The sequence below is a fragment of the Equus asinus genome, chromosome 6, assembly GCF_041296235.1.
Source record: "Equus asinus isolate D_3611 breed Donkey chromosome 6, EquAss-T2T_v2, whole genome shotgun sequence".
In the NCBI taxonomy this organism is placed as follows: Eukaryota; Metazoa; Chordata; class Mammalia; order Perissodactyla; family Equidae; genus Equus; species Equus asinus.
In genome coordinates, this window is record NC_091795.1 from 62,782,951 (window position 1) to 62,797,258 (window position 14,308).

General features: G+C 39.0%; 1 protein-coding gene across 1 annotated transcript in view; it reads right to left on the minus strand.

The window, feature by feature from the left end:
- Positions 1-14,308, minus strand: part of MSH2 (mutS homolog 2) — a 74,670-nt gene that overhangs the window by 41,997 nt on the left and 18,365 nt on the right. Inside the window, exon 7 of the mRNA XM_014833066.3 lies at positions 6,120-6,319. Within this exon, the coding sequence (XP_014688552.3) occupies positions 6,120-6,319 (200 nt within the window). The remainder of the gene's footprint in view (positions 1-6,119; positions 6,320-14,308) is intronic.

The following is a 14,308-nucleotide window of genomic DNA, read 5'->3' on the forward strand; positions in this document are numbered from 1 at the left end:
CAGGCATCCCACATATAAAGTAGAGGAAGGTGAGCATGGACGTTAGCTCAGGGCCAGTCTTCCTCAGCGAAAAGAGGAGGATTGGCAGCAGTTAGCTCAGGGCTGATCTTCCTCAAAATAAATAAATAAATAGTAAAGAATGATTAATAGTATTTAACATTTAAAATGTCAAACAATGGAGGTTATGGCAACTGACAATTAGTACTACATACATGTTTACCTCACCAATATATTCTATTACACTTTTGCATACAGCCAGTTCTGTTAAAATACAAGATAAGCATCCCTAAAAATGACAGCACTATGTAAAATTGTGCAAGAAAAACCATAGTTTATGAGAAAAATGGGGTTAGGGCTCAATACTCAGAAACTTCATCACATTAAAAAAAAAGATAGGAACCTAATAAAAGCAGTTGCACAGTTTTACATATGTGAAACTAAACAGTCAAGAAATATGTAAATACTATAAACAATGTACTTTACTTTGAAAAAGACCTAAGGTTTGCTTGTGGAGGTGGACTTCTGAAGGGCTAGGACTTGTGAATTATTACGAAATGATGAGAACTGTCTAAAATGGGATGCAAAATTCTAACACGAGATGTGAATGACGGTGGTGCATAACGTACACCGTGAACTGAGGTCACTGGCAGACATCTGAGGTGCACGTGTGTGTCTGTGTCTATAGACATTTTGTGTACTTCTACAGTGCTCAGTTCAGCTGGGTGGAGTTTTCTGCTTTCACCTACTGTTTCCTTAGGACAAAATGGTACATAAGCAATGCAAAATTCACATTCTGTTCAAACTGTTCCATAATATATCAACCACAGTGGAACAAATCTACGTTTTTTTGTTTCTTTGGTTTTTTATTAAAGATTTTATTTTTTCCCTTTTCTCCCCAAAGCCCCCCAGTACATAGGTGTATATTCTTAGTTGTGGGTCCTTCTAGTTGTAGCATGTGGGATGCCGCCTCAGCATGGCTTGATGAGCAGTGCCATGTCCACACCCAAGATTTGAACTGGTGAAACCCTGGGTCATCACAGTGGAGTGTACAAACTTAAGCACTCAGCCATGGGGCCAGCCCAAATCTATGCTTTTAAAACAAGTGTTATAGCAGAATCGACCATATAATTTTGCTTAAAGACTGAAACAACATGTATCAATATATTAATAATGATTCTCCCTGGACACTATGATAATTACCTATAATTTATGTTGCTTTTATAAACTGTGACATAAAATTTAAAGAAAATATTTCCAGGGCCGGCCTGGTGGTACACATTCCGCTTCTCAGCAGCCCAGGGTTCATCGGTTCAGATCCTGGGTGTGGACATGGCACTGCTTGGCACGCCATGCTGTGGTAGGCGTCCCACATGTAAAGTAGAGGAAGATGGGCATGGATGTTAGCTCAGGGCCAGGCTTCCTCAGCAAAAAAGAGGAGGACTGGCAGTAGTTAGCTCAGGGCTAATCTTCTTCAAAAAAATAAAAAGAAAAAAAGAAAAAAGAAAGAAAATGTTTCCAAAATACAAAATTCAACCAAATCTTATTTAGTAGCTTCAAAGGCTAAGTTTAAAAAGTGCTAAATTAGTAAAGCAGATTCCTTTCCAGAAATACCAAATCAATTGCTTTTTTTTTTTTTGAGGAAGATTAGCCCTGAGCTAACATCCGTGCCCATCTTCCTCTGCTTTATATGTGGGATGCCTGCCACAGCATGGCTTGCCAAGCGGTGCCATGTCTGCACCCGGGATCCGAACCGGAGAACCCCAGGCCACCAACGGAACAAGTGAACTTAACCGCTGTGCCACCAGGCCAGTCCAAATTAATTGCTTTTATATTCTTATCTTCCATTTAGAAGGAAACTAAGCAATCAAGTAAAAAATGTGATTATTTATTAGACTAACTTACTATGTTATTTAGGGTTAAAAAAGCAATGGAGATAAGTGCAGGTACTATAGAAATCAGAGAAAGAAACCACTAGTCTGTGTGAGAAGGTCAGAGAAGGCTTTGCAGAAAGAGTGACATCTGAGCTCAATCCTGGAAATATCAGTAGGGGTTCATCACATGAACAAGGTAGGAAAGGACATTTAAGAGGGGAAAAACAAGCACAAAAGCATAAAAGGGCACAGCATGTCTGGAGATGAACTCCTGCACAGGTGAGGGAGTGTAGAGGAAGCTGAACAGGGAAGCAGCGGCCAGATCATTCAAAGGAAGAGGGCTTTTTCCTGTAGGTTATGGGAAGCAATTACCGTGTTCTGAACTGAAGGGGAACAAATGACATGATCAGATGTGCTATGAAAGATGACTTGGGGTTTACTGAGGAGTATGCACAGACCAGGGGAGGGAAATTAGCAAATGTGAGATATTTAAGAAGTATATTGAACAGAAACAAATGATTAATTGGATATGGGGAGAGCGAAGGGTTAACTTTCTCAGTATGATAGCTGTTACAACAAAATTAATCAATAAAACAACCTCGATACTTAATGGAGTTGTTTTAAGCACTATCAGAAATTTGTCCTAAATGCAGAATACTATTATTTTAGGTTGTATCTCAACTTTTTCATTTTAAGAGAAATGAGGAATAAGGGAGGCCAGGTGTATTTTTCAAATAGTTATATCTGACAGGAGAAAGATAATTTAGAGCAGAGCATTTATCACTTGATGCAAATCTACTTTCTATACTGTTGCTGCCCTCTGCTGTCTCTGAATTTACTTTATCTTCTTTTTTGTTTCAGGAATAACACTAAGATATCATTTAATCTAAAGTTACCAAAAACCAAAAATATCCCAAGATGTCAGGAGAACACACTCAATTTCTAGCAGTACACTAATATACTAAAAAAAACTTTTAAGTCATGATTTTGCTTTTAAAGATAGGGCATTTTGGTTTATTTCCCTCATAAATTAGCCCCACTCTTGGCTTTCTCCATGAAATCTGTAGGTTAAGGAGTTGTGCTGAACTCCACAAAATGCCATTCTGCTGTTTCTTTAAAAACTTGAGACGTTAGTTAGGTTCACAATAACCAGGGCATACCTAGTCTCCAATGTTCCATGTTACAGAAAGAAAAGAACACAGCTCTTAGCACAAGACCTGGAACAGTCTTTCTCCTCTAACATTTTCTAGGCCGAGTGACATCAAATACCTAACTAGACATCAGTTACCAAGTAGACAATGTGAAGCATTTGATTTAGACTCTCTCTCACAGGTCTATATAACTTAAGTGTTACACCAAAAAAATAAAGAATTACTGACTTGTTGCAAAAGTCTCATCAAATACATTATTAGGCTACACATTTGCAGGGGGGTTGAGGAAGAGAGTCAAGCTACTCTCAACCAGAGTTCCTACCTTCCATGCTCATCCCAGGGAATGAGAAAGACTACCCAAAAAATGTACAGAGCAGTATTTCTTATCTTTTTTTTCAGGGGTAGGGTGGGGGGTGGAGTGGGTTTACATATGCTTTTGATATCCAATGAAAATTACAGATTCTTTCCCCAGAAAAAAATATACATATATATAAAATTTTGCATAAAATTTCAGGACACTTCCAAGACTTTATTCAAGAATCCCAGTTTTAAAGTTCCTGGTATTTAGTGAAAAGATGGACAAAAATAGAACTCTGGGGGGTGGGGTCGCGGGCACTTAAGAGAAAGGTAAAAAATAGAAGGATACAATCCAGCAATTCTACTTCTGGGTATATATTCCAAGGAAATGAAATCACTATCTTGAAGAGATTATCTGCACTCCCACGTTCACTGCAGCATTATTTATAACAGCCAAGAAATGGAAACAACCCAAGTGTCCACCAATGGATGTATGGATAAAGAAGATGTGAGAGAGATATATATATGTACATATATATAATAGAGCATTATTCAGCCATAAAAAAGAAGGAAATTCTAACATTTGTGACAACATGGATGAACCTTGAGGCCTTTATGCTAAGTGAAGTAAGTCAGAGAAGACAGATACACAAAGAAGTGAGTATGATCTCACTTAGATATGGAATCTAATAAGACCGAACTTATAGAAACAGAACAGACTGGTGACTGCCAAGGATGGGGGTTTGGGGGTGAGAGAAATGCACGAAGGTGGTCAAAAGGTACAAAGCTTCAGTTACAAGATAAATAAGCTCTGGGAATATAATGTGCAGTATAACGACTATAGTTAAAAATACTGTATGTATATTTGAAAGCTGCTAAGAGAGGAGATCTAAAAGTTCTCACAAGAAAAAAAATTTGTGCCTATGTATGGTGATAGATGTTAACTAGACTTACCGTGGTGATCATTTCAAGATATATACAAATATTAAGTCACTACGCTATACTCCTTAAATGAATACAATGTTTACATCAATTACATCTCAATAAAATGGGAAGGAAAAAAAAACCTGTCAAACTCAGCAGTGAAACCTGGGAAGATAAGGACTGGACCATGTTCCCTGGATTTAGCAACAAGTCAGTCACTTAGTAAATGCCCTGTGAGTACTGTGGTCAGGGCTGGAAGCCAGCCAAGTGAATGAAAGATAGAAATGGAGGCTTTCAGAAACTTGCCTGGGAATGGAAAGAGGCAGAGAGATATGGGTGACACAAGAAGATGACACAGGGACAAGGATATCTTTTTTAAAAAAACAGGATAGATATGAATTATTTTTAAAATACTTTGTGGTAAAGAGCCATTAGAGAGATTAAAGGGAAGTGAGAGATAAGAAGTAAAGAGGTGGGGCCAGCCCGCGTGGCTTAGTGGTTAAGTGCAGTGCACTCCACTTTGGCACCCTGGGTTCCGTTCCCAGGCACAGACCTACACCACACATCAGCAGCCAAGATGTGGTGGCAACTCACGTACAAAATAGAGGAAGACTGGCACAGATGTTAGCTCAGGGCAAATCTTCCCCAGCAAAAAACAACTATGCTTATCAGGGGCTGGCGGCTGGCCCAGTGGCATAGTGGTTAAGTTCACATGCTCCGCTTCAGTGGCCCAGGGTTCACAGGTTTGGATCCTGGGCGCAGACCTAGCACCGCTTGTCAAGCCATGCTATAGCGGCATCCCACACAAAATAGAGGAAGATTGGCACGTCTAACTCAGTGACAATCTTCCTCAAGTAAAAAGAGGAAGATTGGCAACAGATGATAGCTCAGAGCCAAGCTTCCTCAAAAATACAAAACAAAACAAAACAAACACCTATACTTGTCAGGGCAAGTTGATTTTATCCACCAATACTATATTAATTAACTTCATTGCTAATTAGCTTATATGTGACTTCACTCACTTTATTCTGGTAACTTCAACTGTTAGAGAGGACCAAGATGCTTTGTCTTAACTTTCTTTCACAGGTGTGCCACAGAGGTTAACCACTAGGCCTGGAATTTGCCTATGCTGTGTCCTTTAAGTTCCTGCAAGGTAATGACCCCTGGTCAAGGCAGGAAACATACTAATTGTGCTGTTTGTAATCAAGGGTCTGAGGATATTCAGGAAGGTCTGTTCAGCCTGTCAGCATTGTTTACTGGGATTGAGGATTTGTACCTGGTCTCAGGGAGGCTTCCCAGAGGGCACTGCTATAGAAGCTAGTAACAGAACAGGAATGTGCCCAGGAGGCCAGCAAAACATAAAAAAGCCCAGCCAAGACTCCATTTTAGGCTCCTTGGTTCCAAGGTGCTCTGCACACATTGGTGGTCCCTGATCCAAGAGAGAAAGAACACCTCACTACAGACCTTTCAAAAGGAAGGACAATAGGAACCTGCACCTGACCTCTCTGCCCCTGTGCCGTGACAGCCTTTCCCTGTGATGCATATCCTGACTTTAGTGCTGCTGCTAGACTGTGTCCTTTTTCTGTAATAAACTGTACATTTGTAGGCACTGTCATTCTGGGTCCTGTGAGTCTTCTTTAGCAACTGAACCCTGTTCAACTGCTGCTGTTAGTGCAACAGGCCTATTAATAAACCCAGAAACCCTAACATTCATTTCTAAAAAGCAAAACTTCTAAGTTGTCTCATGATTCCTGGCTTCTGTTTTTCAGTAACAAAGCTGTTATTAGGAAAACTTACAGAGTATGTCACCAAAACCAACTGTTAGCACATTTGCTAACTATGTTCAGAGTGAAGGAAAACAAAATCATTCTGTTACCTTCATATTTTTCCAGAGCCTGTATAACATTAGGGAGCTGATTTATACCCTGATAGAGTCGATAGCAATCTTGTAAGTTTGCTGCTTGTCTTTGAAATTTCTTGGCAAGTCGGTTAAGATCTGGGAATCGACGAAGTAAATCTTCTTGTAAACTTTGTCTCAATTCTGCGTCTTCTACAAAAGCTTCCACTAAATTTAATCTGAAACAAATTATACTATAATTAATCTTAAATATTTCTGCATAAAATTAAAACTTGTCAAACAGGTACATGAGTCTCAACTAAATGAACTAAAAAGTTCCATGTAAGAAGCTTGAATCTATCCTGAAATGTTAGCTTTTTATAGAGGATAAAAAGCTCTATAGCATTGTGATGTAAGCAGTTTCTGATTAGTCAATAACCAAATTAATGTTAAGTGGTATTATAAGATACTGATATATATCCAATTTTGTTTGACTTTCACCAAATTGAATAGAAGAATTTCATTACTGGGACATTGTTGTTAACAAAGACATTATTGCACACGTAAATAATGATCTTTAATGAAACAGAATTACAATTCAAGAATGTTGCCAAATCCAATACTTATTCTATCAGAAGGTCTTATAAATTTTCAAAATGCATCCTAAAACTAGCTCATGACAGCACAAAGCCAAAAATTTGTAACTGAAATAAGTTTATTGCTTCCCAAAGTTACTAAGTACAATCTTAGCTTGTGTCAAGAACTATAAAATATGCAGTGCATATTGCTTTTACCATTTATTGGAATGAGTGGCTTTCCATTTTTTTCACTGTAACCCACAGCAAGAAATAACTTTTTACATCAAGAGCCAGCACATGCACGCATAGACATTGTAGTAAGCATATTATGCCACCTCAAAACACGCCACTTTGGCAGAAGGAATATTTTGAGAAGACAACTGAGGAGCAGCAGAAAAAACTAAAGCTCTCTGCCTTCTCCCTATTTGCATTAAAGCAGGACCTTAACTTACACAGGTGTCCGGCATCCTTCTTTACTAGGAAGAACAAAAGTTAACCACTCCAGACAACTTTAGACCTTTATCAGCTTGGAGATGGTACCAGAGGAATCTACATAACAAACTTTACTAGCTAGCCTTTATCTACCATTAGTTTCCCAAATATCTGCCTTCCCACAATTTGCAGCCCTAGGAACTCAAAGTCTTTTTCCTTTGTCTTGTCATTCTCTAAAATTATTGCTCCTTTGCTAAGATGCTAAGTAAGCCCAAATTCTAACCAACCCTGGAATTACTCATCTCTGAGTGTTCCCAGGTGTAAGCATGAGCTTCTTTTGTTATCTCTTGTTAATGTCTTTTGTCAGTTCAGTTTACAGGGTCCCAGCCAGATAATTTAAAAGGGTAATAGGCAAAAGAAATTTTCCTCCCCTATAAAATATAATTAAAATAGATGTCAGAAAACGACACTTACTCTTACTATATGTGATGCACTCTTATTTTTCTATTGTATTTAACTTTTCAAAAATGCTGGTTTATTACTCATTACACTAATTTCACAACCCACTACGGGGGTCACAACTTGCAGTCTGAAAACCAATGTTGTAGATGTTATTGAAATAATAGCTGGAAGGTAAATTTTAAGAATCAAAGGTAGGGAAAATTACCATGGGCACAGCAAATGGTCCAAGATTCAGAAGGCTATCAGATGAGCAATCCTTCTTATATTTGTAAACTATATGAGCAGTAATTAACCATCAAATTACACAGGAAAAGAGAACAGAAATAAATTTGCTTCCTAAATCTCTTAACTATTCACCAGTCTCTCCATCAGCATTTATGATTCCTACATCATCAAAATGTTCATCCGTCATGTTACATGACGGAAAAAACATGCTGCCCCCAGAGTAATCACATAACCACCATTTATTATTTAAGGTAGGATTTCCCAACCTTGGCAACACTCACATTTAGGCTACATAATTCTTTGTTGTAAGGGGCTGTTCTGTGGTGGTTAACAGCATCCCTGCCTTCTATCCACTACTCTCTCTCCAGTGTGATGACCAAAAATGTTTCTAGACACTGCCAAATGTCCTTTGGAGGGAAACAGTGCCCCAGGTTGAGAACCACTGGTTTAAAGGCACTTGAATAAAAATTCACTTTTAAAAGATGAAAATAAAGAGAAAAATAATTAAAACTTTATAGAATGTCAAGAGAATATCTAGGCAGCTGGCAGTAGATGTACTTGTTATGGCAAATGCCAAATCAGTGGGAAAAATAATCTGCTACCAAACTTGTATTATGAACCAGCCACCGGGGCTATAAACAAACATCGAGCATAATTTAGGCACTTACTGACCCAGAAAAGACTTCTATGGCATGTACCAGATGTAAAAAGCAAAACAAAAATGAGCAATGGATGCAGCCAAGTCACACAGTCCATTAAAGCAAACTGGGGCCTTCCTAGCTAAGCCTCCGGCTCTACTTGGGCTTCTCCAAGTTTGGTCCAAGATGACCAGCATCAAATTACTTGGAGGTGGATAATGATACAGAATTCCCGGGGGGTGGGGTCCAGCTGTGAAATTTCAAGGAGCTTCTCCAGAGATTCTTATGCACACAACAATGTGAGAAAAAGTCTGAATCCAAACAATCATAAGAAATCCCTGAATTCTCATGATAATGAGGGGAGAGAGGCATAAGGGTTGAAGAGAGGATGAAAGAAACCTGATGCTGGCTGATGCCGATGGTTACCCCCTCATCTTTCTTTTTCTCTTCTTTCCCTAAAAACCTAAATTCTTACGTCACTCTCAGGTAAATAGCAGGAATCCATAGTGAAGTTATTTCTGATCAAGAATCTTCCTATGCTTCTTCCCTGTTCCAAGCATCTTATCAGTTTCCTCTCAAACTGAGCAGAGAATGAATCACAGGTATCAACACTGTTCAAGGGTATAAAGTTCCAATAAGAGAATTAAGAAGTGAAACAGCAAGGGAAGGAAAAAGCTTTTACAACATACAGCACGAGGTAATATATACACAGCCCCCTCAGTCTTTGGTCCAGTTAACATTAAAAGCTTAATAAACTGCTAGTTTCACAAGCCTATTCAGTATGCCATTTCAGAAATAATTACAGTGTCAATTTATGTTCTGGCTAACAGAAAATTTTTTAAAAAGGCTGCTCTGCTGTTTCCATGACAATGCCACTTTTACATCACAATTTTAGAAGTACCGAAGTTCCTGTTGGCATAACATACTATACCTGCCAATCCTACTCAATAAAATTACTCGGCTATATGCAATTGATATATTAATTTGCGCAATGACTAGAATACAAGATAATTTGGGGAAGTTAGTGTCTAAAATTCCAACAGAATCAATCATGGAATTACTCACAAAATTTTTGGTATTCTTAAAAATCAACATTCTGTCCTTTCTTTAAAACTAGCATTTTGGCGCTGGCCCCATGGCCTAGTGGTTAAGTTTGGCGCACTCTGCTTCAGTGGCCCAGGTTCGCAGGTTCGGATCCCAGGTGCAGACCTACACTACTCATCAGCCATGCTGTGGCAGCAACCCACATATAAAATACAGGAAGACTGGCACAGATGCTAGCTCAGGGCTAATCTTCCTCAAGCAAAAAAAGAGGAAGATTGGCAACAGATGTTAGTTCAGGGCTAATCTTCCTCAGGGGGAAAAAAACCTAGCATTTCTGATCTCTCAATGTAGGAACTGTTGATTGAAATTTTATGACAGCATATTTATACAGCTGAGAATAAATCTGTTACCTAAAGAATAGCAATTACAAGTTTTGGAGTCTCTTCTTTGTATGTTCTTCACATGGTTTAACGCAGTCAGAAGCATTCATTTGATATAATAAGTAGCAGATATTCTGCTAGGCCTGAGAAGATAAAAAAAGAGTATGGCAAGATATAAAAGAGAGAAACATACTGGGGAGGGGAGAGGAGGCAACGGCAGAGACTTGAAGGGAGAACAGTAGAGGGTGCACTGGAAGAAAACTCAAGCAGAGAAGGGACAGGAAAAACTTTAACCAGTAAGACGGAAGGTTGGTTTTGGAAAGGAAAAAGCATTTTTTCTTCTCAGAAAGAGCCAGGAAGTAAAACACTGAAAATACAGATACCTTTTGAGATTGTAAGGATTAAAGAGGAGATCATCTGCATAGAAGCAGAGGGAGCTGAAGGCTTTCAGGGAAAGTAAAAAATCTGGGGGCCAGCCGGGTTGGCCTAGTGGTTAAGTTTGGCACACTCTGCTTCAGCAGCCCAGGTTTGGTTCCCAGGCACCGACCTACACCACTCTTCTGTCAGTGGCCATTCTGTAGCAGCAGCTCACATACAAAAAGGAGATTGGCAGGAGCCGGTCCCGTGGCCGAGTGGTTAAGTTCACGCGCTCCGCTGCAGGCGGCCCAGTGTTTTGTTGGTTCGAATCCTGGGCGAGGACGTGGCACTGCTCATCGAGCCACGCTGAGGCGGCGTCCCACATGCCACAACTAGAAGGACTCACAACTAAGAATATACAGCTATGTACTGGGGGGCTTTGGGGAGAAAAAGGAAAAAAAAAAAAAAAAATGGAGATTGGCAACAGATGTTAGCTAAGGGTGAATCTTCCTCAGCAAAAAACAGACAAAAACGTAGCCGCCTTTCCAGAGCAGGCTAGATGGGAAGGCAAATGAAATTCAAAGGGGCTAGTAGATCAGCCCAGAGACCACAATAAAGGGATCTCCAGGGACCAGCCCTGTGGCTGAGTGGTTAAGTTCATGCACTCCGCTGTGGCGGCCCAGGGTTTCACCAGTTCGAGTCCTGGGCGCAGACATGGCACTGCTCATCAGGCCATGCTGAGGCGGTATCCCATATGCCACAACTAGAAGGACCCACAACTAAGAATATACAGCTATGAACCGGGGGGCTTTGGGGAGAAAAAGGAAAAAAATAAAATCTTAAAAAAAAAAAAGGATCTCTACTAAACATTTTAGAAGTAGAGAAGACAGTGGTGGGAAAGCAGTGGAATGGAAGCCCTCCTGTTCTTCCTCAGAGGCTACAGCAATGCTTCACTGTCTTAAAGAAAGTGCACTCACTATATGATCTCCAGACCTGTTCCCACAGAATATGGACTACTAACTAAAGATATCCTTGTACAAAAGAATAAGATAACCTGGAAATTGGTCTAGGAGTACATTGCCTCAAAAAGCATGATATACTGTCACATAAGCACTACCGTCTCTAAATTTATAGGAGCCATGCTTATATTGGAGATTTGTTTCTAATAAGACTGCTACATTAATCATGTTACATTTTACATAAAAATATTCAATTTTACACTAGAAAGCAGTAAGAATACCAAACTCAACATATGCAAATTATTTTACCAGACATTTCATTTAAGAGTGAACTGTTTCATATGCTAATATATATTCAATGATCTTTAGAGAATTCTAACTTTAAAGAAATGTGGGAAAATTACCAAGGCTTCAGATGAATCTATGGAAAGACAAAAAACCCAAAAAACCCTAAAAGATTAAAAGCAACAGTACTAACATAAGCACAAACATGAGGACTCTTGGGATCTACCAGAAAATAAGTGAAAAAATAGTAATATGGACAGAGTTCTCAGAATTTCTAATTTGATTGTTAGATAAAGCACAAAAAGGAAGAAATACCTAGAAAATCACCCCTAAATGGTAATAACATATCATTCTAATTGGAGATAAAGTATTTAAGCCATTAGCTAAAAAGTACTGGGGCCAGCCCAGTGGCGTAGTAGTTAAGTTCGCACACTCTACTTCAGCAGCCCGGGGTTTCGGGTTCAGATCCTGAGCACAAACCTACACGCCACACATCAAGCCATGCTGTGGCCGTATTTCACATACAAAGTGGAGGAGCATTGGCATGTATGTTTGCTCAGGGCGAATCTTCCTCATCAAAAAAGAAAAGTATTTGTAGTCTCAACGCAAATAGGTTTTAGTGAAGGGAAAGATGAGCAGTGTAATAAAGCGATTCCACGGATATAACTTTAATAAAAGCCAAAATAATGTTTCATTTCTGACGATAAAATCTAATTTGGATCAAATTCAATACAAGCGACAGAAGGAATAAATACAGTACAGTGATTAAGGGCACAGGTTCTGGAGTCAGGCTAGCCTGGCTTTAAATCAGGTACCCATCACATTACAGCTGATCAATGTGAGATGCTCAGCAAAGTGCCAGGCACCAGTCTTACTACCCTCCTCCTCCTAATCACTCGACAATAATTTTAAAATATTCCCATTTTCATCATTATTCCTAAATTTATCACTGGGCTATAGTCCTTGACAAGATATATGCACCAAACTCAAAGATCTAGTCACACCTGTTCTTATGTCTGCTCTAATAAAAAAGAAAAAGAAAAATCTTTGCTTTCCTTAACATAATTCACCCTAATAGCTACATACTTTAAAACTAACTCCCTACAGTTTCAAGAGGGTGGAGTAAAGAGATTTCCACTATTTTCTCTTCTGGAAAATTACCACAAAACAATGACGACATTAAAAAACAAAAAAACTTGATTTAATGTGTAACCCTGAAGAAAGATCAATCCTAAATACTTAGAGAGAGATCACAGATTTGCCCCGAGAACCCCAGGAAGGTGTAACTAGGAAGGAAGCTCGAGCTAGCACAGCAGGTGGAGTTGAGAAAGGGTGATCAAAACAAGGAGACAGTCTAAACAAAAGCCTCCATAAGGAAGTGTAACTTTTTCTTTCCACTCTGGAATTTCAGCATTTGGCCTTGAAAATCACAGGCCTTCCCACTTGCTGCTATAAAAAAAAAATTCTCACCAACATAAAAAGGAGAAAATATTTTCCTCTTATCCCAGAGGTGCAGAAAAGCAGATATCCTAACTCGTAAGGCCAACCTCGCAAATGTTATTTCTAATAAATAAGCCTCATAAGACCACCAGACTTTGGAAATTATTGCACTATTCTGTGAAAGTAACCTTTACTTACCCTCTAAAACAAAGTCTAATTTTGATATCCTGCCTTCTAAATAATTTGTTACTCTGGTAATAATATATAAATGACATGTCAGGTTTCTGAAGGTGTAAATACACCCATGCTCTAGTTGTTAAGCCAGAAGGGGACCACTGACACTTGCTCTGTTCCCACAAGCCCAAAGTTAAAAAAAATAACCAATGACCTACAGCTTGAGTTATTTAAATTACCTAGTATTTCTTAAAAAAAAAAAAATTAAACGACAAGAGAACACAAATTTTTGCTTGTTTACGCACAGACATCCCATGGAAGGATACTCAAGAAACTGCTAAGATTGGCTGCTCCCCAGCAGTGGTGGCAATTCAGAGAGTACAATAAGAAATGTGTCCCTGAGCTATACAACAGAGGGGCCTGAGGAAGGGATCCTGGGCACTGGCAGGACAAGGGTAGGAGACTTATCACCATATATCCTTCTGTTCTGTCTGAATCTTGACACACATAAATGTACTTATTCACAAATAATTAAAATTATAAACTGCCTTAATTACTTGCAAATATCCAATCCTATTTTTTTTTAAGATTTTCTTTTTCCTTTTTCTCTCCAAAGCCCCCCAGTACACAGTTGTATATTTTTAGTTGTCGGTCCTTCTAGTTGCATGTGGGGTGCCGCCTCAGCATGGCTTGATGAGCGCTGCCATGTCCACACCCAGGATCCAAACCAGCGAAACCCTGGGCCGCCTAAGTGGAGCACGTGAACTTAACCACTCGGCTACATGGCTAGGCCCAATTTTAGCATTTCAACTTCTGCATTTTCAATAAAATACTGGCATACCCACAATTCACTAACCTCATGAGTTATTTTTAGTGTAAGGCTCTTTAAGAATCTACGGGATCAACACTTAGCTTGGTAATTATTTGCAGGGTATCTTAACAATACTGATCATTATTTTATGTTTGCTTGGCATCTTCCCACAGAGTCAAAAGATCATTATGCTTTTGTATACCATCAGTATTCAGCAGTTATTCACAAATTCTGGAATGATTTGACAACATCAACGCCATAAAAATAATGAATCTCTTTTACCCATTCTGGTAATGTGTAATGTGCCAAATGGAAAACATCAGGTACACAACAAGGTCTTTAGAAATGACCTAATTATTGAGAAAGGTAAATTAAAGTATATCCATTCAATTAAACGTGATATACTTATGAAAAATGCTGAATACAAAGACAAAACAGCAACA